The sequence below is a fragment of the Labrus bergylta genome, chromosome 14 (genome assembly GCF_963930695.1).
Source record: "Labrus bergylta chromosome 14, fLabBer1.1, whole genome shotgun sequence".
NCBI lineage: Eukaryota > Metazoa > Chordata > Actinopteri > Labriformes > Labridae > Labrus > Labrus bergylta.
The window spans coordinates 22,759,401-22,787,052 of record NC_089208.1 but is presented as its reverse complement, the minus strand read 5'-3'; the positions used below and the strand labels follow the sequence as shown (position 1 = coordinate 22,787,052).

At 43.6% G+C, this 27,652-nt stretch overlaps 1 protein-coding gene across 2 annotated transcripts in view; it reads left to right on the top strand.

Moving 5' to 3' along the window:
* Nucleotides 1–27,652, top strand: part of spns2 (SPNS lysolipid transporter 2, sphingosine-1-phosphate) — an 84,665-nt gene that overhangs the window by 14,645 nt on the left and 42,368 nt on the right. For both annotated transcript variants that reach the window (XM_020650438.3, XM_065962885.1), the window contains exon 2: nucleotides 12,124–12,189. In XM_020650438.3, the coding sequence (XP_020506094.2) occupies nucleotides 12,124–12,189 (66 nt within the window). The remainder of the gene's footprint in view (nucleotides 1–12,123; nucleotides 12,190–27,652) is intronic.

The window sequence follows — 27,652 nt, the reverse complement described above, 5'->3', positions numbered from 1 at the left end:
AGACTCTTGGTACTCTGTCAATCATTGTCCTTCTTGGGTTAAAATGGGGAATAAAGCTGGGTATAATTTTTTGGGAAGTGGCTACCTGTGACTGGAAAAGTGGCTACCAGCTGCTTGTCAACCGAGAACAAAATGTGTGGTCCCATAGTGTCACTCCTAGTCCCTTCTAGTCCTCTCTACTTCCTCTGTAAATGAAGTCAGTGTGAGAGTGGTATCGACAGGATTGCTTTTTGAGGGATGTGTGCATTAAGAGGTCACCTTGACAACACCTCAGACTGAAAATGCTTTTAGACTCACACGAGTTTTTGTAGCATTAAAGGAGCAATATGTAACTCTGACCCCTAGTGTTTAAAATGGGTACTGCTCACACAGGTTGCCATGTGGTGAAGCTTCAGTGTTTAGCCAGCTCTGCATCGGTCTGTAAACCTTTCTGTGTTCTAACCTCTCTCCATTTTTCAAAATCATCTCCAATATTGATCCTAGTTTGAGCACGTTTCTGCTTGTGGAGCTTATTAGAAACACACAGAGGCTTTTTAGGTCGGGTACAATCACTTCTATCTGAACCACTTCTCTTGCCCGCTTCCATCACTGCAACACCTGTTGACCTGATAACTGCTCTCATATCTGGCAAACTGACGGGCGTCCAAAACAGCCATGTGGGGGGTGTCTTAAAACCGCCTACCTTCTCTGGTCCAAACAAATCCAGAGCATTCAGGACCAGAATCTAAAGTTAGAAGGAGGACATACTGGCTGCTGCATTGTTGTCAGAGAAGCCAGCACTTCAACATAGCATGTTTCCTTAATGTCTGATCATACAGTAAGGTCACTTCATCATTTCACTCACTACACATCTCACTGATTGGACCTTTGAAGTAGCTGTTAGGTCATAAACATTGTAAAAACACTCTCAGTATGTATAGTTCATTGTTCTAAAAGGAGTGTCTCTGCAGCTGTGGCCCAGTCGGAGCTGTGATGTCTGTGTGGGAGTAGAGACAAATTAATTTATGACAGATGTATCACGTTGCACATAAAGAGTCAAAATGGCAGAGAGCTCTACCTTCATCAGTCATCCTTAACCTCCACGTACCAGCCTGTAACAAAATGGATGGTGTTTCACTGCAGGGATGAGGCGACGTAGCTGGGCAATGACCTTAGAGAGCTTTGCTTCCTATTTACTTGGACTTTTATTCTCATTGTGGGTGAAACTTTCATCCCTAATTACATTTTTGAAAATTAATAAATTTAAACCAATTTGTTTTAAAGTTTTACATCCACACAAGGAACATTTAGTACTTCCTTTTGGTTTTGTAATAGTTTTTTTAAGGTTCATTTTAGGGCTTGTTGTGCCTTTATTTCAGAGGTAGGACAGCTGATAGAGTTAGAAATCAGAGAGAGAGAGAAGAATCACAGGGAAATGACATGAGGGAAAGGAGCCACAGGTCGGATTCGAACCGGGCCGACCCCTTTGAGGACTACAGCCTCCGTACACGGGGCGCCCACTAACAACAAGGTTATTGGTTGCATCCCATTAGTTTCTTTTTATTGTATATCATGGTATTTATACAGATTTGCTGTTTTGTTTCCCCTCCCTTTTTTAAATGCAAATAAGCAGAAATTCACAGTAAAAAAAGGGAATTATTTTTCTGTCTTGAAAATAAATTGGTCTATATATTTCATCCTTACTGAACCAGCTGGGTCCCTGTATGCCCCTTAATTCTCCATTTCATGCATCTGACGCCCTGTGAGTATTGAGAGAAGATAGCAGCCGCTCTAACTGTTTGATGCTAAATTGAGCTGAAAATTCAAAATCTGCACCAATTTTCTTTTCTTCTTTTTAATTTGGCTTCAGGTCGCCGTGCACCTTCTGGGGTTTTTTTCTTCATGGAAGCAGCATTGAGGTGTGGACTGTATCATAGCCTGAGGGCATCTCATCGTTATTCCTCACAGCTTGCCCTGCGAGCAAAGTCAAGTCGCGAGCACTGAAATGTTCTGAAAGCAGAAATGTAAAGAATTCATCAGTAGTGCTTCATGCTGCTCTGTGTTTGGATGATTCACAAAAAAAGTCTTGTCTGGATCATTAAGTACGACAATGTAAGAGCGTGTCTTAAATGTGCGTACAGTTTATGATAATTATTCAGCAAGATGTTAAATCCCCCCCCCCCCCAGTGGATTCTCCAAATCAGCATCAAACCAGAGAGAAAGGAAAGTAAGAGAGGAGCAATGAAATCTCATTAAAAAACACTCCATAATGACTTTAATCCTCCATACTGTTATGTAAAAAGGCACTGCTGGGATTACTGACAGGAGTTTTATAATTCATGTGCTGACACACACACACACACACACACACACACACCTACACAGAGATACACACACACACACACACACACACACACACACACACACACACACACACACACACATTGACATGCAAAGAGTTATATTAGTGACTGTTCTGCTCTTTCGATGGACAAGTTGTCCCCTCATGACATAACTGCATTTCTGTAATTAAAATTAGCACAGCAGGATTAGTTGGTGTGTGGGTGTGTTTGTGTGTGTGGTTCTATGTGTGTGTGTATTTCTGGGTGCATCACTTTCACTACGTTTCTGTCTTAGTTTCATTTATTTTTACAGACATTCATGTTCCCCTGAGGATGGATCTTTAGTTGTTAGTTAGAGGCTCCGTGGAGAAGCACATCAAGTTTTGCCACAGTCAGTGAAACATTGTTACAAACACAAGATGCATTAGCACACATTTCAGTACAGACATCTGAATACCCCAGAGGACGAATTCCAGTAACTTTGATGATTTCATACATGTTTCTGTAGGGCTCCCAACGGCTCTCAATTATAGCTTGTCAAAACTTCGGTTATTAACAAAATACCGTAAAACTTCTAAACAAAGGCCATCATGATTTACGTCCAGGTCCCTTTTACTAGCCTGGTGTGGCTGCATGTTCTGACAAATAAAGGCAGCTCCCAATTAAAGGCCTCTGTGCATTCAGTGTTGATTAGTGAGCGGATTAAATACATGGAGAAAAAGCTGCAAGACGCAAACATTACCTCAACATCTGTCCAAAAAAGACACAATGATGCTGGTATGAGTACATGCCGTGCAGCAGGTTGGCGTACTGTCTTAAAAATCTAAATCGAATTGCTAACATGCTAACATGCTAAACTGAGGGGTTGCATTCACTGCTTCCTACTTACCTCATAGGGAGGTCAAAGAGAAGTGAGCTCATCAGAAAAACTTCCCTCATCGCTGATAACTCTAACTCTCCCCACTTAGTAACGCCATTTAGCACTACAAAATGAGTGATAGTGTACTGAAGTGAGACACGATAAACGCCATCTACACGGTATAGTGCACTGATATGTGGAGAGCCAGGTCAGGAGAATCTCCGGAGCAGTCCTCCTGAAATGATCTGGATATTCTCAGGAGTGCATGTGTGAAAACAGCTTACTCAATATCAGTTTGTTGAGTCATTGTGAGCAGCATGTTAGCATTTAGCTCAAAGCGGAGTTGTGCAGCCTTACACAGCTGCTAGCTAAGTGTTGTTATGTCATAAGCAGCATCATCAGAGTGCTTAAACCTGAGTGTTTGTGGGGTTGTTTCCTCCGATGACCTTTGGTGACGATGCCTGTTTGAAAAGTTGAGAGCTCTTTTTTTTCACTCTGCTTCTAAATGCTGCTTTAAAGTGGAAAAATCCAGACGGCTCATGTTGTGTAAAAGGCTTAATGCCCCTGTGGATGCTTTTTTTTTTGTCTTTGCATACTACTGTTTTCTGGGATTATGTTTAAATGGTTTGTGAACCTTGGAGCATTTTTTTTCACGGCTCTGTGAAAGGGACACTGACTGAATCACTTCTCCATGAAATCAAACCGGACACAGTCTGAGCCTCTCTCTGTGATTCTCTCCGGTTCAACGTGGCTGCTTTTCAAAACTCCCCGTAAATAACGCTCCACATTCAAGGGTTGAGTTCAACGGCTGTTCAGTATTCCTGAGAGACTCTGGTGTGAACGAGTACAGCGCGCCGAGATCCCCTGGCAGTCAGACGGCCTCATCTCGTCTCAAATACCTTTGCTGCGCCTCACTGCCTCTCCTTTCCAATACGTCTGAAGCATTATCTCCTTCGAACAAGTGGGCCAGCCCTGGATCTATTATTGATGAGCTATAGGTTTAGTCTCCTCCCTCGACGCCTCGCTATGCGTCCTCTCCACTACCATCAAATATTTAGCACGTTCTGGCGGGGCCTAATGCACCGCAGCCCCTCCGCTGAATTCCAGCTTTTGATTAGTGAAAGAAAATGAGGATGAAAAAAAAAAAGTCCTATTAATCAAAGTGGTTGATCTGGCAAACCTGCAGGCTTCTAAAGAGATCTAATTAGATTTTGACCCAATTTGGTGTTCACACATTTCAAAGATTAGAGTGAAAGCTGTCTCAAGTGAAAAAGCATTTTATCCTCACACAGCGGCAGGAATTATGGTTTGAGTCAGCTTGCTGTATCAAAGTGGTTTATTAGTATCACTGTAAGAAGCTCGACACGGCGTCCATCCTTCAGGAACATGAAGTGAAATCGTTTATAGTATTACACTTTGTTCTGACCTGTTTATAAAGTTCAGATGTATGTTGGAGTCATTGCAACAGTTAAGCTTCACAATCAGTTTTGATCTTAGCTCGAAGAAAAGTTAACTAACTAAATTTAACTAAACTCAAACTGTAACAACCCGAGATATCACAGCTTCACATCAAAGCGATTAAAGAAGAATAAACCTGAAGGGAAACCAGACGGGCTCATCAGGCTGATTCCTCGTGTTCCTGACAACAGGAACACGAGGAATACAAAGGAGAAATCCTTCCTGCATGTTATCACATATGCTCTTTTGTAAAGCACCTCGAGATAACACTTTTTATAAAATGGCGCTATACAAATAATGATTGATTGATTATTCATGCAGCGTACGCTGAGGCAGGACGCCCGATCTGCTCCCGACCACTCCATGACTTTCTTGCATATTTGATATTTTGGTTGTACGACCAAAAGCTGATTCGTCAATTTCAGGACCTTTTTTCCCTCATAGTGCCTGCACAAACTGACGGACAACGTCTGAAATCACCATAGCAACAGCAGGCATGCCTGTATAATCTGTCTTTCTATTCCAATCAAGGAAGAAAAGTTGGCAGGAAATACCTGCAGCCCTCCAGCTGACAGGAAATATTTCTTATGATTAAGCAGCTAGTTAGCTTGTGTTTATCGGTGATAAGAGAGTGAGAGCGTTTTTGCTGAGTGGGCGTATTTGAGCTGCAGTGGAAATACACATAGATCTGACTTTCTTACTGACATCTGTGAATGCTCCTTCCTGATTTCACAAGTTCAGTGTGAGCACATAAATCGTGACCTTTGGTCGTAAGTCGTGAACGATTCAGTCTCAAAGTGTGAGCTGACAGCCACAGATTTTATACAACCGTACGGTATGTCGGGCTTATGCTTGTCGGTGGAGGGGTTATGTAAAATCCTAAAGTACATCTGAAGTACAAGTGGTTTCATGTGTTCGACTTGAACTTTCCAGCACACTCACACTCCCCGTCTCTTTCTCTTTTCGCTCTCTGGTACAAACACTAAAAGTCTTCCCGGGCAGGCGGCTCCTCACTGTTTCCCAGACATCTGCAGCACGTTTCCTCTCTGTGTGGCGGGGAGAGGAAGTGGAATGGAAAAAGCACTCCCCCGCCCACTGCGGCCACATGGCAAGGGAGCAGAGCAGTCGGTCAGGAGCCCGTCGGCCACAGTCGGGCATATTTGTGGTCAGCTTTCTCCTCGCTGAAGTCTGAGGCTCTCTGCTCGCTCAAATCCAGAAATTGCTCTCAAAACAAGCAGAAAAGATGCACTTTCTCCTCGCTCATTACGTCCCCCCGCTTCCTTTCCCAGAGTATTTATACTGACTGCTCTGACATGAAAAGGGATCACCCCTCGACTGGAATGAAGGGGAAGGATCGGGCCACATCAGCACAGCGGTTTACCACTACCCGTCACACTCGGGCCAGAATGAACGACTTCCATCTATTGGCTCCCTCTCCCTCAGACACACACAAACACACACATTGAAACCAGGGGAAAGGGGAGCACTCACACACACACACACACACTCACACACACACACACACACACACACACACACACACACACACACACACAGATTTTTTATATATAAACAATGGAAATGTACAAGACAAATCCAACCCAGACTGTTTGTCTGTTTGTAGCACAAACTTCGTCTTTCTCTCATCCTCATGACCCCTCTCCTCTCTCCTCGTCTCTCCAACACTCGTCACCGTTAATTTGGGCCGCCGTCCTCTCCTTCCTCTTAGCCTAGTTTCTCTGAGCAGAAATAGATCCAAGAGGGGGGCCGGAGATCCTTGAGTCTCTGTTGGGGATTTGACATGAAATCTCTCCTCATAAAGCTGATGGAGTTTTCAGTGTGTGTGTGTGTGTGTGTGTGTGTGTGTGTGTGTGTGTGTGTGTGTGTGTGTGTGTGTGTGTGTGTGTGTGTGTGTGTGTGTGTGTGTGTGTGTGTGTGTGTGTGTGTGTGTGGTCCCAGAGGAGTAATGATGGCAGCATGCGTCAGTGCACAAAAGCTGGCTTTGCAAAAACAGCATGCTGTTTCCTCGTTTAGATGTTTCCTGAATGTCACATCATGATGTTTTAACTGAAGACTGAAGAGCAAATTAACCTGAAATAATAACAGAAAGATCCTCTTTGGTGAGGTCAGTATGTTATTCAGAGGAGTGGTTCTCAATTGGTGGCTTGGGACCCTAAAGTGGGTCGCGGAGCACTTGTCAGTGGGTCGGGAATGATGGACAATATGATATAATAGCCGTCTACTGTTGCACAAATACGGTCACTTCTGGTTCCAAAAAAAAACCAAGATGTAGACCAGCAGAATGCTGAACTTGAAGACACAATAGGTGAAATCAGAAGGGGGTTATGGGTCTTCTTCTATAAAGCCTTATTCACATATGCACTCCTGAAAATATCTAGATAATTTCAGGAGTAGTTCTCCTGACCCTGGTTATTCATATGCTCCTCACAGTGGGAGATTATCTCTGTCAGACAGGAGGGGGGGCGAGGGGTCTCCTGAGGTAAGACGTGACATCAGCTAAAGAGTGGAGAGCATACTGGAGAACAAGGTTTTATTGCAATCATGATGCTGCAGATAAAAACATCCTCAGTTTTCTGAAGCTTGATTGATTTACACTGAATCACAAACTCCAGCCAGTAAAGCCAATAAATCGTCTGCCTTGTCTTTGCAGCAGAGACTAAAGCAGCATTCATGTGAATGAACGTCGCCCTAAAAGCAGCATTTGTGAAACGTTCACATTCACTATCTTGAGTCATTTCTACTGCTGCCCGACTGAAAGTCTTGTAATAAAGGCAGACTCTATGAGAGGCTGGATTGAGTGTCTGCTGGTGACCACTGTGACTGTCTGCAGACACACTGACTCTACAGTTCAGCATCACATGAAAGGGCCTGATTTCAGCTCAACTCTAAACTTCCACTCACACAAATGTCTGTCAAGTCACCACGGCTAAGTGAAAAAGCCCTTACATTTACAGTAGTCTTTGCTAGTATACAAACCTTGATGTCTAAAAAAACATTTCATCAGACATCCTAAGCTCAGCCGTCACCTGGTAGCGTTTGATCCACGGGAGAGTGACTTTCCCACTCTCCCCTAAATCATGATTTCATGATTTTTCAGGGCAAAACAAACTAAGAAGGAAAAAGAATCAAATACAAATGTCTTAGAAAGACAAAGTGGGAAAGTGTCATATCTTTGTAGAACGGTGAACTAGCATATATGCAGGATATGCAGCACCCAGCATGCATCTGACATGACTCTGGTATAGTTTTCAAAGTAAAAGCCCGATTTTGTTGTTTTATTTTCTATGATACGACTTCCTGCATATCAAACAATGCTTTTATTTTGAGTGTTTGTCCAGGACAGTTACTCAGTAAACGGGTCTCTTTCAGGTGATCCAGTCTGGGGTCATGCTACAGCCAGAAAAATGTTTAAATGCAGCCGAATGCAGGAAATGACATCTCTATTGAAAATGTTACGGAGGAGGACACCTAGACTTCCCTTTAAATTGTCCTACACACTTCTTTTATGCTTCTGACGCACACGGTTTAGTGTCCTGCTTGTACATGTGTGTCAGAGGGCGTGGCCTACAGAGTACCTGTGAGTTCTTTTACCTTAAATGAAGATGGAGGGAGCTGCAGTTATTGCTGCGCGCCGTCTGGAAGATCCACATTCCTGCCGTGTTTCTGTCCGACGTCACGCTCAGATGAGCTCAGGCCCCCCCTGGCGGATCGAGACTGAGGAACTCATTACTGCTCACTTTAATGGATCTGCTGGGTCACATTTGCAGCGTTGCTACAACTACAGTGACCTGATATTTAGCTGTAATGAAACGTGCCCTCTTTATACTACTGCTGTGTTGTCATGCTCTGTTCTTTATTTCTGGTATCGTTTAATTTCCTGTGTAATTGAGGATTTATGCTGCACAGTGGAAACATCACTCAGTATCAGAAAAAAAGGCAGCTGAGAGATTTGTCAGGGCTGAGATGCTTTGTGGTCTCTTGACCTTTATTTTTATTGTTTTGGTGAGTGCTCGTACTGCATCGCCATGGCAACAGAACGGGGTGCTGCCAGTTTGGGCTGAGGTTGTAATACATCACCAGTGAGCAGATTACTGAACCTCTTTGTGCTAATAGCTCATGACCGTTACATTTTCTCTAATAAAATACAAACTCATAAATCTGAGCTTCTTAGGATCAGATAAGAAAAGTCTGTTTAAAGGCCAAGCAGGGAAAATGTCAAAGAGGAAAACTTAAACACAAAATTCAAACTGGGCCCCTCCTGACTGGGATTATCACCCCCCAGAAGCTCACCCTCACTGCAGGACGTAGTGTGTACGTTTACTGCTTGTACCTACACTGCAAGCTAACACCCGCTAGCACAAGCTAACCGCCGGTGTTTGTCACCTTCCTGTTCAACAGGAAGCAGACAAGTAGTCGATTGAGCGACAATACTAAAAGTTTAAGGGGCAAGGTTTGAGTGTCTGGTTCCCCATCAGAGAATCAGTCTGCTGCACAAACACAGAGCTGCGGGCTGTAATCAGTCACAGATTAGCTCAGTATGGTTACACAGCTCAGCGCTCCTGAATCAAGTACAATAAAAACTGCTGCTTTGATCACTTAACTTCAGTGGAGGATTATTCAGCTGCACATGTCACAAATCATGTTTTGTATCTTATAACTTTAGTCGGATATGTAGCAGATCTTGTCAGAGCAGAGCTGTATATTCTGTATCACACAGAAACTAACCTCCATCCTAATATTACAGTAAGTCCCATTTTTCAGCTCCACCTTTATTAATTGTCTTGCAATTGTGTGCCAAGTGTAGACGGGTGTGGCTCAGACAATCCAGACTCTCTGTCCAGGAGGGACGCTCCACCATCTGGTGCAGGAATCCCCCTCCCAGCAGGCTGTGTGTATGTGTCAAGTGTGTGTGTGTGTGTGTGTGTGTGTGTGTGTGTGTGTGTGTGTGTGTGTGTGTGTGTGTGTGTGTGTGTGTGTGTGTGTGTGTGTGTGTATGTGTGCGTGCGTGCGTGTGTGTGTGTGTGTGTGCGTGCACTTCATCCAGGCTAATTAGAGTACAGCTGCAGTCGAACAGTACACTGTTAAACGCTGTTGTCGCTGTGTGACAGGCCTGACAGGGGGCGAGGAGTCGCTGTCACAACCAGTGTGTGTGCAAGGAGATGTAGCGATGTCAACTTCCAGGATTTTTAAGAGGATACAAGTGTGTGTTTGTGTCCCACTTTTTTTATTGTGTGTCCCTTCTTGACAAGAGAATTAACTTTACCCTCGAGGTGCGACAAAATGGGATCGGATTTCTTCACTAACACCCTGACATGAGCTGAGATTTGCCTTGCAGTAGAAATGTAAATTGACTCTTACCTGCCTCGGGGCAGTTTGCGGCATAATTGCCAAATAATTGTGCGCTCAGACTGCTGTGAGAACTGCTATCAGGGAACACAGCAACCACATGTGGAAGCTGATCTTGTGCAGCAGATCAAATGTATTAAAGGAATTCATAGTCTATAGTTCCTGATACGTGTCGATGAGTTTCAGCGAAACCGGGAGATGACCAGCACCTTTTTCACCACTTCATTATGAAAGAGAAACAGGTCACAGAGGTGTGAGAGTTGGGCTTTAACAGGAATGCTACGTGCAGTGTAAGAATGTGAGCAGGTGCTTTGACTCAGGTGATAGGAATCTGACGTATGTCTCCGCTCAGGTCTCAGTCTAACCTGCCATAAAACATGCCGTGTCTCTGCGTTAACAACTAGGCGAGCCGTGCCAACACTAAGCCAGGGAGAATTAACCTTGTCTATTATTCTGGGTGCAGCTGATTGCCGGTATGACTGTGATCGTTTTCATCCTTCTCTTTAATGCACCATCCTTGAGAAAACGGGATCTGGAGTCGATGTTCACGCAGGTCACCATGTGGTGGACACTGAAGCTTCAGTGTTTATCCAGCTCTGCATCAGTCTGTAAACCTTTCTGTGTTCTAACCTCTCTCCATTTTTCAAAAGCATCTCCAATATTGATCCTAGTTTGAGCACGTTTCTGCTCGTGGAGCTTATTAGAAACATGCAGAGGCTTTTTAGGTCGGGTACAATCACTTCTATCTGAACCACTTCTTTTGCCCGCTTCCATCCCTGCAACACCTGTTGACCTGATAACTGCTCTCATATCTGGCAAACCGAGGGGCGTCCAAAACGGCCGTGTTGGGGGGCCTTAAAACCGCCTACCTTCTCTGGTCCAAACAAATCCAGAGCATTCAGGAGCAGAATCTAAAATTATTACCTATGTAGGTATTTCAGAAAGTCACCGAGGCTCAGGTGCGCTGTAGAGTTCAGGTTACCTCGGGTTACTCTACAGCAGCTCAGGAGAGGAGAGCAGCAGACTGATCAGACGCGGCAGCTCCTTAAAGCATTAGTCATGCTGCTGCTGCTGCTCCATCTTCATGTTCTGGGGATTTCAACACAGCTCATGAGAGCTGCCAGCTCCACAGAGAGAGTCAGCCAGCACCACCAAGCACAACCCGGTACATCTGGGCTGCAAAGATATTCACTTCAGACATGTGTTATTCCTTCTAATTTATCTCTTCAGTTAGAAACTACGACTTTGAACCTTTACAGGCTGCCGCCCTCATGAGGGAGCAGACTTCATTTGATGAGACTTGTTGCTTCTTGTTAACTGGAGCGTAAAAATTGTCTGGTTGATCGTCGCCTGATCTTCATCTTCATCGTCTGATCTTTATGATGTGTTAAAAAACTTTATGACATTTCTCATGTGTGCTTTACAGCGCAGCCAAATGAAACACACTCTGATACGTGATGTCGTGATGAGCCGATCTTCAGCTGCTCTCATGTGTTCGACTGAGCACCTGGTGTCGGTCACTTCATTAAGGCATCACAGACATGCTCAGAATGTGACGGTTCTCCATTCCTGCTCTCAGGTTACAGTAACAGGATTGAGACGAGTGCAGGAGAGCATGTGCTTTCTCACAGGGGGAGCGATGTTTAGGTTTTTCCTGTGAGTCTGTGTGACTGAAATATTCAGCGCCTCATCTGGTGAAACCAAAATCAACTCCAGGCTCGTTGCTGGAGCTGCTCCACACAGATGTTCATATGAAAATGGTGGAGAGAGTGCGGTGTGTGTGTGTGTGTGTGTGTGTGTGTGTGTGTTATGAACGTGCTTCTGTGTGTTTATCTGAAGGTGTGTTTGAAAATGTAACACCAGAAATTATCCCTATAAAAAACCTGCAGTGAACTCGTTGTATGGCAGCCAGGAGAGCACTTATCAAGGATCATATATTACTCTTCTGGGATGTAAGGTGAATAATAGCTCTCTATCAATCATCTCCGGGAATAACAACACGCCAGAAAAGATTGACGATTAATGTAGCTATAAGTCAAATAGAGTGGAGTCTTTAAATGCTTGTCATAAGGATTATGAAACCACATTAACGTCCTCTCTCTCTGTCTCTGTTTTCAGGCGTCCTTCAAGACATCCAGCGGCACTACGGAGTGTCAGACAGCGGGATCGGCTTGTTGCAAACAGGTGAGTCTCCTTTAATCCCATAATTACACGTGTGAAAAATGCTAGCTATCCTTCTGAACGCATTCTCCGTGTGATGAGGGTAATTATTGCCTGACTCTGATGTTTAGTTGTTGTCTAAAATTGGATGGAACAATGAAAGCCAGAGGCTCGACCTGCCCACACGGAGAGTATCAGTTCACAGAAAATATGCCCGACATGTTGCTCTTTCTTTACACAGGGACAGTAAAGAGGTTTATACTTTGTAGAGTAGTGACAACACAATTTAAAAGATGGATAATCTTCACAAATAAACCACCGATGATTAAGTACTGCCTCACATCTTTCTCTTAAAAAAGAAACCAAAGAAAGCACATAAAAACAGTCTCATCTTTCCTCCCTGCAGGTTGTGTAAGAGAGCGACCCAAAAACAGATGCTGATTCTCGTTGTTAATCATATCTCCAAAGCCCTCTTTGACACATGAACTCCTGACATGTTCTAGATAATTTCAGAACGTCCACGCCCTGATATCTTCAGGAACATGCCTTTCACACATGAACCTCAGTGTAGCTCTATTCAGACCATCGTTTCAAGCTGCCATACATTAACGTAACGTGTATGTGGAGCTCCAGCTGTGTCGTGCTTCTGCAACGCCGAAACAAAATATGAACTCACAGACTGGGACACAGATATTACGCCGTCATGAAATCAATGTGACCGTACAAAGACGTGGTAGCGGCTTAGCTTAGTTTTGGCACTTTTGTGGTAAAAGCAGTCTAAAAAAGGGCTTTTGAAATATTATCTGTGTGAGAAACACTTTGCGGGGGGGGGGTGGCAGATGGGTGGGCGTGCAGGACGCGGAGGTCTCTTATGTACTAGGACAGTTTTTGGATTAATATCACTGCATCGTGTAAAGTATGTTTCCTTCAAGACAAATACAAAAGTGGAAAACAAAGGCGAGTGAAAAGCAGAGAAGCTCCACACAACGTGGATGATGTCATTGTCCTGATCACCTGGTCGTGGTGAGCAAGTGGCGGTCGCACATCAGCTCATACTGACTTCATACGGCCTTTTATAGATTGGACTTTTGCACCCTTCCTTGAAATTGTCAGAAACTTCCAGGAGTGCGGTGCTTTTGTGAAAGGAGGTCATGTAAAATTAGTAATAATGTGGAGCATTAACTGGACATCAGTTGTGAAGTAACGAGGGATCAAATGTGTTATTGTCTGCATGTTGAGGCCACAATAAGAAAACTACTTTAACTTTTAATACATTTTCCTGCTTTGTACTTTTCTGGAAACATTTGGAATTGTGTGCAGTAAGTACCAAACTTCAAAAAACTACACAAGGCCTTTCCTTATTTTGCCCATTCAGTGCAGGTTGTTCCATCTTATAGCTTTAATTGGAAGCGGGTAATATTTACTTTGCAGCAGTTTATAACATGTTGAGTTGAGACTTCCTCACAGCAGCAGCAGATCAACAGAAAGGAAAACATAGCTGGTAGCCAGGCAGGCTGCATGCATGTACTCGGAGCGTCTGAGGACTCAGGGCAGGGTTTCCTGTTCCACTCTGCGCACCCCAATTAATTCACCTTTTAGGGAGATACCATGCAAAGACCTCTCATGTGAGGACAGGACCTGGTCTTGTCTGCATGTAGCCTCCGACTCATTCAAACACAAACCTGCACACAAAGTCCCATTGAGGCCGAGCGGTCAGGTTGAAGTTTGAGGAGGGGAAGAATACAGCCCAGTGTTTTCCTCCTTCACGTTGACGTTCTAAGACTGACTTGAGGCGAGCTGAATGGTGTGTTCAGGACAAAAATATCCTGCAGGAAAAAAGAAATCAGTGTTATAACTTCTGTTAGCTTTAGGATAAATACAGCGTTTCACGATCTCCAAAATGTCGTTTACACCCTGTTTGACTGTAGAATGAAGAATCTAGAGCTCTTGTGTTTCTCCTTCTTGAGCTTTTTTTTATGTTTTATTGGATTTTGCAGCATTGGTTGAAAAAAATGGAAAGCTTCTGGTGTTTCAAAGAAATCCATTTCCCTCTATCCTTCATGTGAGATCTGTACAGACCGCTAATGATGCCACTGCGTAGAATAAAACATGCATTATTAGTTTTAGAGCGAGTGGTGAATCACACACACACAAAGGAGCATTGTTGTGCAGTTGTTTCTTGTATTGTCTTTTATTTGTTTATTGCATAAACCAATGCAGAGTTTAGCTGCATCTACATGTTAAATATTTATATTTCTTACACTGCAGGGGTGTGCAGACGGTAAAGTCTGAGTGCAGACATCTGATCCAGTCCAAGTCTGATATTCTCAGTGCAGAATCCCTCTTTTGCATTGTTAGAATTACATATAATTCAAATTAAATTTTGTGCTTGTTCACACACAACAAAAGACAAACAGGGTCCAGGTCTTTAAGTTGCAGCTCAAGCCTTGTAATTCATTTGTTTGTTTTTTAACCACATGGTGCAAGTTTTTGTGAAACCCTGAAGCCTGCAGGTGTTCTTAACGGCTCGTGCTGCAGAGATTTGTATAAGATGTTAACCAGAAACAGGAAGGTAAGAGGGCTGTTTTGCTCTTAATTCTGTTTGTATTGGCTCGTGCGCTCACACAGTTTGTTACTAGAGGGGCAAGTGTGGCTGTTTTTCTCTCTGTGCCTGCATTTCTCTGAGACACACAGTTAGCATGGCTAAAGAGGACGGCTGCTGTTTGTTTGTTTATCAGGTTGGCCTGTTCCAACCTGTCGTGATTCAGACTCCGCTTGGCCCCTGATCCCCAGGCGGCGACCTCTTCCTCACACCGGCCTGAGGAATGCTGGGAGTCGGGGGCCGCGAGCTGTGAGAGCGGGTGGGCGCAGACGGAGAGCCTAGGTGTGAAGAAGAGGTTAGGAGGTTGACGTAATCAGAGCGCTTGAAGGGAGAGTCTCAGTGTGTGTGCGTGTATATGTTTACGATACACAACTTCTGGTTTCTCCCAGCCCCCCACATCCGTCTCCAGAGGGAACAATCCCTGCCTCTGTGAGCACCTGCAGACCAGGCCGGCTCTGCCCTCCTCACTGCCTCCGTTCTGGCAGCTTCAGTCCACCTGGGAACACAAACTGCCCACGAAGGTGTTTTACAGTCAGTGCGGGAGTTGTGTGTGTGGAGGTTTTTTCTCTCGCTCTCTGTTTCTCTGCTGCCAGGTCACCCTCACACTTTTGAAAAAAACACTGACCACACTTTACATGATCCAGAACAAACAGCAGTGTGAGTCAGAATCTCTGTATGAACCCTGCTTGGAGGAAAAGATGGTTTTAAAACTTTTCTTTGGCTCCTGATTGGGATTACTCGAATGAAAAATTTCCCATATCTAAAACTTAGTGACAGGTTGTTTTCTTTGGGAAATATTAGAGTGAGTGAGCAGTGAAGGAACCCTTCAGACCTGCTGCAGCGTTTGCATTTTGATTACTGCAATCTAAAAATGTCCATTTTTGACTCATTAAGTGAAGATTTCTTAGAATAAGCTGACAATCTGGGCATGGTGTTAAATAATGTTATCTTTTTTAAACGATGAAGTACTATTCAGCTTAAAGGTCATTATCCAGTTGAGAAATGAGACCCTCCCTGGCCTGTTTTTAAAGTTACTACACTGAAAAGTCAGAGATTTATAGGCCACATATTCTCCTCCTCTTCAACCAGTTAAAATAATTCTCAGAGCTCCTCAAAACATGTGTGTGAAGTTTCTTGTTCTAAATCCACTCTGATCGTGTATTTGATCATATATCTATAAACCCCTCTATTTCAGCCCTGCTCAGAACAGGCTGTTTCTGTGTCTTTACCTTTAAATGTAAATGAGCTGTGTTTGACCACGCCCCCTCTCTGGAAGGGGCTCGGGTGTCTCGGGCTATCTCGCTCCATGTTCTATTGTTTACGGTGAGAAGGCAGACTCAGAGGGCAGAACAAACACCTAGCTGTGGGAGTGACACCCACCTGGGGGTGGGGTTACTGCCCTTTGTGATGTCATGAAGGGAAAATCTCCAAACGGCCTGTTTGAGCACACATTTTCTGAAAAGTGGAGCAGGCAAAAGACGGAGAGGATGGACTTTTCTCGTGAGGTTTGTAGACAGACTACAGACACGAGTGTTAGAAAAACTTGGTGAAGTGGATGTTCCATAATATATGGCCTCCTCATCTTCTCTTCAAAAAAAACAGCTAGCTGCAACCAGTTAAAACACTTGAAAAAGCTGTTGCATGCTTGGAGTCTTTGTTTTTCCAACACTCTTTGACAGGGCTTCTTGCCCGGGGGCTGCTTGCCAAGTTACCAATAACTTTAGTTCACTCCCTGACTAAAACCCTTCATCTGGTTGAAAGATTATTATTTTTTTAAAACAGTACCATGAACAAAACATTACCGTGTTTTGAGCAGCAATTTATTTTCTTTTTTTTTGTAAACATATTTTTTATTGAATTTCACATTTATCAGGACATGTACAATGTATCTGCATGTAACAAAAGTATGACATAAAACAACCTTCCCAAAATAGAACATGTGGCAGTACATCAATAACACAAGAATAATAAAAGTAATTTGTACAATACCAATGAAAAAATAAATAAGGGAAATAATAAACATAAACAGTCACACTTGACACATATTTCTCGTACTAGTAACAGTTCACAATCAAGCTTTCAATACATTGTCCAAGTCAGCATTTTTAACAAATTCCAAAAAAACCTCCCAAATTTTACCAAACTCTGAAGCTTTCTTCCTAACTATATATGTAAGTTTTTCAAGAGCCAGCCTTGCTGATAATTCTTTTAACCAACGTCCAAGAGAGGGACTACATACATTTTTCCAACACATTGAACGTCTCGCCTCTATTAAACATAGGTCCACCATTACCCTTCTCTTTTAGAAAGAGTACATTCATCAGGAAACAGACCAAATATGCACAGCTTAGGACTTAACGTTATTGGAGAAGAGGTGATCTGAGAGATAAGAGATAACACAGACCTCCAACATTTTTGGATCTCAGCACATTCCCACAAGCAGTGAAATAGAGTGCCTTGAACAGCAATTTCTGATTCAACTGACCAATTCTGAGGCAGGTACAGCCCCTAGATATTCAAAAGGATTTCTAGAAAAAAAAAAGAAAGCTTTTGCAGCAGGAAAACTAACATATGTTTTGGGACTGCTTGCACATGAGCACATAAATGCTTTCTGCAGAGCATTGGTGTAAACCGGTGTAGTCATGCTAAAGGACAACACATGGAAAATACCTTGTGGTGAGCGCAGCCTCCGCACAACAGTTATTTTTATTATTTGGCAACATCAGCCCCATCAAAGCAGCTTTCACAACACAAACTGACTGGAGGTATGTGTTCATCTATGCATGTGTGTGTGAGTGCGCGTGTGTCATTACTGCCCGAGGTAAGAGGTCTCAGCTCTCTGTGTGTAAGAGGATGAGGTGTTAGAAGCTGTCAGTCAGGTTTGGGGTAGAGGCATGATGATTGCGCCTGGAGCTCTCTGGCCCGTCCATCAGCAATGCGGGGAGGGTCTCACCTGAGCTCAGCAGACCTGTCAGAGCACGGGGACACTCTGCTCTCACACTTGAAATGACAGGTCGCTGTGCTAAAAGGCCCTCAGGCTGCGGCTATCTGAGGTGAATGACATGCACATGCAGCTGTGGACAGGACCCCTCCCGAGGGTTTGCATGGCACCAAAGGTTAATGGAAGAGAAAAAAGGCGAGAGGGGCTTCACCTGGATGGTATTACCTTTGGTTTGTGATGGAGGGGGGTTTGTTCACTCGATAGAAAACAATCTGTGAAAAGACCTCACCCTCTTACATGAACATGCAAAGGTTATTGCTTTGAGGTAAATCGGAAAAGAAGTCTTAAGGGAAGGTTCACATTTCTACAAGTAGGTTACCTGATAAAGAGAGCAGAGAGGGTGATTGGATTGCGGCTGACTCCACAGTCAGTTGAAAGAAAACCAAGTTCCTTAAAATACTGGTGGAATCCCTGTACTGAAGGAATGAAAAGAGCTATTGGCTGTAGAGACAAAATATATTTTTGTAACAGCCTGTGAACAGATGTAATTCTTCCTTTAAGTTAGACATTTTATTATGGGGCCCAATGGGGATTGCCTCACTTTTGGAGCAGGCCTCAAGTGGCCACTGAAGGAACTGCAGTTTTTGACATTTCCACTAGTCCCATGAGTCCCCAAGGTGCATTTTATCCACTTTAGAAAAGTCCCAAAATAACAGCAGAATGATCCATCACTACTTTAGTGTGGGACTGATTGGGGTCAGTCAGACTGAATATACAGTGTAGGGCAGCGACTTTTTAAGGAGCCGGCGCTCAAAACAGCCTGCAGACCGTCTGTGTTCTGTGTGTGCGTGGCTGCCCACCTTGTCTGTAACATGACACCAGAACATACACACACACACGCGCACACACACACACACACACACACACACACACACACACACACAAACCAGCCGACGTAGCCCCAGTCTTAACATGGTGTCAGTCTGCCACTCAGACGTCTTTGGGAGTTGGGAGGAATGAGGCCACAGGTGCTGTACAGGACTGCAGCTACGCTAACACATCAGAAAGAGTTTAAACTTGAACCACAAGAAACAAACATTGTACTGCACAAATGTTGCTGTTACTGAGGGTTGCCTGCAACCTATGATTTACCTGTTTTCTCAGGCTAGCCTATAAATATATGTTAGCTATAGTTTTCAGCTACTTTCAGCTAGCAGCAATCACTCAGCTTTTTTTTTCAGTTTATTCAAATCAATTAATGAACAGTTTGGGACCGACATGATAAAACTGTTGGAAATAAATATAATAAACAAACACAAATAATAAACATGTAAAAAAAACATAGCCTACATTAGCTTAGCTTGCAGAAACTTTGAGGAACAGTCGCAACATTGGTTGCTGCCAGTGTGTTAAATCGATATACCCTGTTGTCATGTTGCGGCTTGGTTGGGACAGACATTATGACATTGAGTGCACTCACAAAGCAAATATAAAATTGGACAAAATTGAGCCCACTGCGGCTTATTGCGAGCTTTTTCGCCGCTCCAGAAATAAGATGCTCTCGTTGCCGCCGCCATGTTTGTTTTGCTGATGTGTCCCTTGGCTGAGGCCGCGTCTGCACAGGTAGTCAGCAGCTGTCAGACACCGTGGTAAGGCGTATACATGCCACAGTATCCTGTTTTCTTTCAAATTTGAAAATGAGGATACTCAAGTCCAAGTAAACGCTCTCACCGTGGCAAATAGTGTGTAAATAAAAATATAATAATCTCAAGAAAAAAGCCATTAAATACGGGATTGATTAGGGTAATAATGAATAATACAGGGTTTTAAGAAGGCACCACAAAAGAAGAAATGAAGGAGTAGAGCTGAACTTCTGGAGTTCTGGTGGTCCTCCCAGTCACATGCAAACTGTAACCAGATTCTGTGTAATTTAAACAAAAACAAAGAGAGATTTTATGACCCCATTATGTTGGTTTATATTCATTGTCAATCAGAAAATGTCTCCTGTAGTATGGAGGCCTCTCTGATTTACTCTGACACAGTGGGAAGTGGAGTTATGAGTGCTTGATCAGCTGTTTTGGCCGCTCACAGCTGCTCCTATTTTGTCTCCTGCCCTGGTTGGTATCCCTCTGTACCTCCTCTCTCTCTCTGCCTCTCTCTCTATCAGCAGTTTGGCAGCTGTCGTTGCCTTGTTGTCGCTCCCTCTGGCACCTTACAGGAGTTATAGGAGACACTGGCATGAAGGGAAACAGGCAGAGTAGAAAAAGCCACCTGTGACTTCCTCCCTCATGTCATGCATGGCACCACGGTTTAATCTTCTTCGCTATTGATTCCCAAAGCCAAATAATTACATTGCGATGGTGTTCGGCGGCCTCTTTCTCCTGCTGAGACGAGAATAGAAGCATGACCTGGTGATGTGTCTACATCCCAGCGTGTGTGTGTGTGTGTGTGTCTCTGTCTCAGGCTGTTTTTATAGGCCATGTCTCAGAGGAGGGCAGCTGTTGGGCGATGATTGGCACCCCTTCTCCTTCCCCCTCACTTCCCGCCGACGAACCAACAACACTGGCGACGAGTGACTGCCGATGCAATCAGGGTTTTAAGGCCATTTAGACAAGCATGCTGTCAACCCCTCTTCATCTTAATATCCTATCAGATCTCTAATCGCCTCTTATTTTTAAGCTCCGCAGACGCCGCACAAACAGATCTGAAAATAGGGAAGTTATTTCATCGTCTTTTTTAGTCGTCATGGGAGTGATCGAGCATTAGTGGAAACAGGATTTTCTCAGAGAAAAAGAGGCTGCAAACTGATCGATTGGCTGACGCCAGGGGAGGCTGCTTCACTCTTTATGCTCCTTTGACAACAACAGATCAATTAGAAACACACACACACACACACAACCAGCACGCCCCCTGCTAGTAAAACACACACGCTCCGCTCGAACAGAACTCTGGAGGTCAAGGTCAAAGTTAAGGCTGCAGCCTGCTCGTTCGGTCAGATTCAATCCTGCGTGAAAGCCTCCTGAAACGTGGCCTGAGGTAGTAAAAATGTGTTCATGTCACATATGTTCGTAATGAAAAACAGCACATTCTTCTGTTTTGACCATTTCTCCAGACTGTGTCGGTGTCACTGATCACGTTTCGATGTTCATCTGCTCATCTGCACATGACAGTAATTGCACATTTAAAAGTTAGTATAGAAGAGAGTTCAACAATATGATTAGAAGATGCAACATTAGTTCAGGAGAGACAGAAAATGATTTATTACAATACATAACATGGAAATGTGTCTTGACAGAAGGTCTTTGGCGCTCGGACTCCATGGGGGGAGGGGCATATGACACATTGGCATATAGGAACTATAAAGGCAGAAGAAGAATCATATTTAAAACGGGAGCAGAACGATGATAGGCTGACAACGAGGGAGGAACGCCATGCAATTGGCGGGATGAATACCGCTGACGAGACAGCTAATTACCCAATGACAGCCCCAGAAAATGACTTTAATGCTGTGTGTAAACAGGGGTAGCTCCATCTGTAGGGACTTGGGTTGGAACCAGAGGGTCGCTGGCTCAAGTCCCTGTATGGACCAAGTCTGGAAATTGGTCTGGTAGCCGGTGAGGTGCCAGTTCACTTCCTGAACACTGCTGAGGTGCCTTTGGACCAAACACCAAACCGCCTGAGCGCTCTTGCATGTGCAGCCCCCTCGCTCTGACATCTCTCCATTAGTGCACGTCCATAGGATCCTGTTTCTGCCTTTGTGAGTGTAGCATGTTCAAATACAGAGTTCTTCTCACTGTAGTTTCTTGTTTTTAAAACATACTCAAGCACTTTTCTTTATTTCCACCACCTGTGTTCACTTACAAAATTTGCTGGTAATGTGCTAAAGATGATGTTCCTGCACACTCTTGCGAGCCCGTGTGGTATTTGTAGCTGCATGTAATTCCCCACAGCTGCAGCAGCCCGCACACTGAGCAGGTAGCGAAGAGGTCTGCTGCAGCTGCGATGACAGGCAATCAGCTTTCAGAGACTTTCAGGGATCGAATAATACAAAAAGGGTTTAGGTTGGCATTAGATAACGCTTGGTGGCAGCTTCTGAGGGAATTAGCTGCTGAGTTTGACAGAAAGAGGCATGAGAACCCGAGAGAGAGAGAGCTGCGCGGGTATTTCCCAGGCTGCATGTGGCATTTATCAAACAGCAGCCAGCACTTCGGTAATCCAACACCGGTAAAGTCTGAACGCAGGGAATTAGCGGTGATCAGAAATGTGAGGAATGCAGAAATGTTTTCGGGCGTCACATGAAGGAGAATCCAGCAGGCGGAGGAAAGATGAATGAGAACGTCTTGAGTTAAGCAGCGTTGCTCGGTTTTGGTGTCCTACTCAGACCAAAGTTATGTGTCACACCTTGACCAGGCAGCCCCATTAATCATTAGAGGAAACAGAAACAAAGATGCCACTCCTGCATACATGCAAACACAGTGTTGCTAAAGTGCCCTGAGCTCCATTCATTACAAGGTGATGACTGAAGGGAAGACAATGCTCTTAGCTTCCTCCTTCCTCCGCTCTCTGTTGTGGTGCATTTCTTCTCTTTGCAGACTATTTGACATCCAATCCAAACCTCTGCAGTAATGAATATTGATTGATTCTCATCCTTATTTCATTTGAATATCGTAGCACACAGGCAGAGAGAGAGAGCAGTGAATTACTCTGCTCTATATGGATGCAGAGCGGCTTTTTATGAGACCCACAACTCCAGTAAACAGAATGAGATTGAGTGTTGTGTAAAGATTATACACCCGAGACGATGTAAACCCTCCAGGATGCATTCTCTTAAAACAAATACGTGCCAGAAAGTCTTCATAGCCTCAGTTCAACAGTGAACCTGACAAACATTTCAACCTTTTTTCCCCCCAGTTATTTTTTGGGCCTATTTTCCATTATTTGATGGGACAGCCGAAGTGAGACAGGACATGTTGGAAGGAGAGGGTGGGGGGACTATGCTGCTGCAATGAGGACTAGCCTCTGTATTCATGGTGTGTTTGACATAACTGTTGGCTTTCTGGCATCCCCATTTCAACCTTTTAATACTGTAATGGCTAATTTGCATAATGTGGATTAATAGAGATGTAATAGCAAACTGTAACACAAATAATTTAATACTCAAAAATCCAACAGAAAGAGGAGTTTTAAAATTTAGAAAAGGACATAAATCTAAACATTATAATATATTTTACTTTCTACAACTGAGATTTTTGCCTTCTCGCTATATCCATTCTTTATGGAAACTGATTCATCTGCCTTTTAACTTCCCTTTAAATGAATGCTTCACATGTCCTACTTCAAAGTTTTCCACGTACATAACAGTACACAACCCATAATAATCAGTAGCAGCCAGGGGGGAGTCCAAAGGGGTGGTAGGGATGACATGGGACCCCTCTGAAATGTGATTGGCAAACCTTGATTGTCTAAGTACAAGGATACGTATAAATATAACATCGGACAGAGATAGATTAAGGATGCGCCCACAAATACTGTTATGTCACCTCAGTCAAAAAGTCGACACGCGGCCCTGGTGACAACATGCCGTAATACAAAAAAAGAACCTAAACGTTTCTTATTAAGAATCAAAAGTCTATGCGTTTATTATGAAAGGGTTTGCCCTATTAAGAAAAAAGCAGAATCTTGTTTGGCTGCAGATTGAGTGGTGTAGTGTCAGATGTGTCAGCCAGCAGCTCATGCCAAATCCAGTAGCGACAGTCCAACGCTGTGCACAGATTTATCCATTTGATGTTTGTGGATCCATTTCCTTTAAATGCACCTGTGAAACTCTCCAACCTTTTTTTTTTTTTTTACTGCATATAGTTTTAGTGACATTCTCTACATGATGAGATCTTTGACAGCCGTCCGTAGGGATGGGTCTACCTGTTCATTAAAATGTTTGAAATGGTAACCTTCAGAGTTATGATAAGTGTAGTTCTCACATTACATTTCAATGGCAAAAGTATTGCACCATCAAACCCGTGAGTCACCACAATAACATGGTGACACACAGAGGTGGCACCCAAAAATAGCTGCAGCAGCAAACACCCACATATTTGTGCTGTAGGACCGCGTCTGCCCAACGGTTCAAGGTATTGTTTGCACTTTTTGATCAGTTTGAAGCCGGTAAACTTGTGATATTGAAACTTTTCTGTGAATAAAATCAATGTCAGGCCATTCAGGAAGCATTTAAAAGTTAATGACTCAATCTGTATGATAATAGAGCAAATATTAACCTAGACCTGAGACATTTACTGGAACAATTTTATGGACTTTTTAGAAGTTACTCAACTGATATGAACCCTTCATGCGATCCCCTCCAGTCGCAGCAGCCACATAACCTCATTATGACGAGGACGTCAGAGGCACAAAGGTGCAGCAGAGTCAACAGACAACGAAGACAGAAGTTGTATTTATGGAAGCTGCATGTTTGCGAAGTGATGAACGCTGATGCCTGAACACACACACCCCGTCCACAGTGGGGAAGTCACTCGGTGTCACTTTGTGCTTCTGTAAATGGCGTCTAATGACGCTAACATGTCCTAACATGTACAGGCCTGCACAGAGGATACACTTCTCCTGTTCCTCTAATTCTGTCTCTACATGGCAGCTGACCAGCGTTTGAAGTCCTCAAGCTGTTGTCCAGTTATATGCAATATGTCTGGACAGGTTTTATAGTTCAGTGGCAATGGGAAATACACAAAATACACAAAATACAAAATCTTAATAACACATTGCTAAACACCAAAACGTCCCTGAAAGAGTTTTTACACCACTTTGCATTCTGGCTGCAGCATAAACAAACTCTGTGCCACTTGATTTCTAAATTAAATAAAAAAACTCACTTTATCGGGAAGTAGTAGCATCTTAAACTGTGACAATCATATTTACTTCAGCTGACTAATCTCAGCGGAAGGAGCTTATAGGTAGCGCTTGAAAGCAGCTCTCTGTGTTCGCCCGCATCGGTGGGGGATTAAGGTGCTTCTAAGTACTTTCAACTTCCCTAAATCAAACTGTAGCACTGTCAGTCACCTTCATGAGGAAGGTGAATTATCACAAATACACCTCATAGAGAGAGAGGGGGGGGGGGGGGGGGGTTCAAATGAGCTGCTGATCATTTGGTATCCACAACGGATGCAGGGCCTCACAGGTGCTCTCTTCACGGGAACACAGTGTTTCATAGGGAAATGTATCCATACAGGCTCAGTGAATATCAATCACACACACACACACTCTACATACGTGTGTCTACATCTCCTCCACATGCTCTATTCACAGTAGCCGTGATTCATAGGAGGTGAGTCATACCAGTAGGTTTTTGTTCAGCCGGCCAATCAGAGCCAGAGCTAGAGGTCCGGTGTTTCCAGTCTGCCTCAGTGTGTGGAAGAAGAGAAAAAAAGTGTGTATGTGTGTGTGTGTGTGTGTGTCCGGGGGTGGGTAGGGGGGTCTGCTATCGGATGTGGAGCATGTTCAAGAGGAAAGTTAAAGACGTAGATTCAGCTGCTGAACTTGCTGCAGCGGTTTGTGTGGCAAACTTAAATAGTCCGTATACAAATAATAATTGAATTTATGAGTTAATAGATTAGAGACACTTAAAGTCAGGGTTGGTCATTTTCTCCAGATCAACTTTTTAAGATTTTGGTTAAAATTGTCTTTAGGTCCTGACAGAAATTAATAACTCATGTGCTCTGGAAAAGGAACAAAGAAAATCCGTCATCTGTATCAGTTGTAAGCCTGTAAAAACTTTAACCAATGTCCGCCACGAGGTACCAATCTGATGAACCAATCACAGCCTCCCTGTCTCCCTGCTCGTTGGAGTTCACTCTTTATGGAGTTATGGAGTTTATACTGTGAGTTTACTTACTGCTGAACGAGACATAAGACGATGTAGTTTCTACACAATGGTGCGCATGTAGGTTAGGGGCGTGGCTTTTGAGGGAGCCCAGAGGGGAGGGGGTGGGGGTGGGTGTAGACGGAGCACTGAGTATCGTGTTATATCTCTCTAAGCCGTTTGTATAGAGATGGAAAAACACTGTCCGTTTTGAGCTCCCTGATCACATATTTTACATCTTTTCTCTGGGTCTGTTTTCAGAAAGAAACAGACTCGGGCATATTCAGTATCATACTCCTCACCTCAGTGTCTCCTACCTGTACCTGTCTCTCTCACATTCTCTGTCCTCTGGAGGAATGCACTATTGGACTGTGGTAATTGATGTAATTTGCTCCCTGACACGCTGTGAGAAACAATGTGCAGCTTCTTATTTGGAATGTTATGGAGAACAGCAGAACCAGTTTTGGTGCGCCAACCTGAGCAACTGTTTAATTGACGGAAATTCTGGATCCATTGAAGTCTTTGTGGGAAGTTTTAAGTTTATGCATTACACTTCATGTGCTATCTATTCTGTCAGAGGAGTGTAAGAGACTTTTTTTTTTTATTAAGTCCAGTCTGCAAAGAGAATAAGAAAGATAAAGAAGGAATCCTGATTAATTCATCTACTCCATGGAGACTTTAAAACACAAAAAACACTTCTTCTTTCATGGTCTCAAAAGGGGGTTCCTGCAGTCAGAAGAGGCAACATTAAAAAATGACCTTAACTCTTCAAACAGCTCACTGAGGTGACAGTGAATCGTCTCCATGTTTACCATGTTGCTCTGTGCAGCTTTGTTATGGTTATACATAATAATTGAGTCTCCAATGTCCTTGGCATTAATTAACCACACAGCTTGTTTTCTAAAGTTGCTCCTCTGGTGTGGAATCAACAATCACTCGAAGCCAAAGGGAGGAAAGAGTTGAGATAAACAAAGCTTTTTAAAACAGAGGCGTCTGTGTTTGTAGAGCTAATAAAGGGGAATATGTGACATAAGCCTGACGATAAAGGCAGGATGTCGGGCAGAGAAGATACTGTAGGGCTTGTTTACGTTGTTTTCAAGGCTGAGGTTGAGTCACTTCCTCATAAGTCAATGTTTATGTAATGCTGTCATTGTCGCTCCTTAATGCAACACAAACAGTGAGCACTGTAATCAGTGCATTCCCTGTTCTTTATAGTTAGAATTACAAGCATGATAAGACATCATACTGTAGAGATAGGCTTAAAGGGAGGAACTGATAAGCCATCTAAAGCAGGAGAAAAGGAGCCTGAACAGTCAATAAATATAACAACTGTTACTAACTGTAACATTTATAATCTAGGAGGCATCTAAGTCATTCTACTACCATCCACAACTAAATAACATCTACATTTCCTCCTGAGACTTTTTCTGGAGGACAAATTAACGATATAAAATAAAAAGAATCATATTCCAACTTCTGTTCAAGCCTCAGAAATCTATTATGTTGAAATAAGATGGAAATAAGATGGAGTCACCTTTTGTTACTTGTGAAATTTCCAGCTTTTAGTGCTTTTCACACTTGCACAAAACTCCTAAAAAATATCCTGAAGTTTTCAGACTGAGCTGCATGTGAGAACGCAAACACTCCGGAGTTTCTCCTCCAGCCTCCTCGTATTTATTCTGCAGAAAGTCAGAGTGAGCTGATGTGAGAACGCAGCAGGATATAATCAGGAGAATTCACCTGGAGCGAGTGGGAGGGGGTGGTGACGTTTATTCCCTGTGATCACTGCACGACCATAGACTGTCTGCACGCCACCTCTACCATCTCTGTGCTCTAATGAACCTGCTGCATTATGTTTCCTGTTCTCCAGTATGTTCTTCTCCACTCTTTAGTTCACATTGTGATTCTGTTTAACTACACGTAGCATTGATAGAAAGACACATATTCTCAATAGAGCATCGTGTAGCGGACTCTGTTGCTTCATCAGCAACTTCTGCAACGTTCTTCGTCATGTCTTCCCTCAGGAGACCCCGCTCCTGGTCCCTCAATCGTCTGACAGGGATAGTCCCCCTCTGTG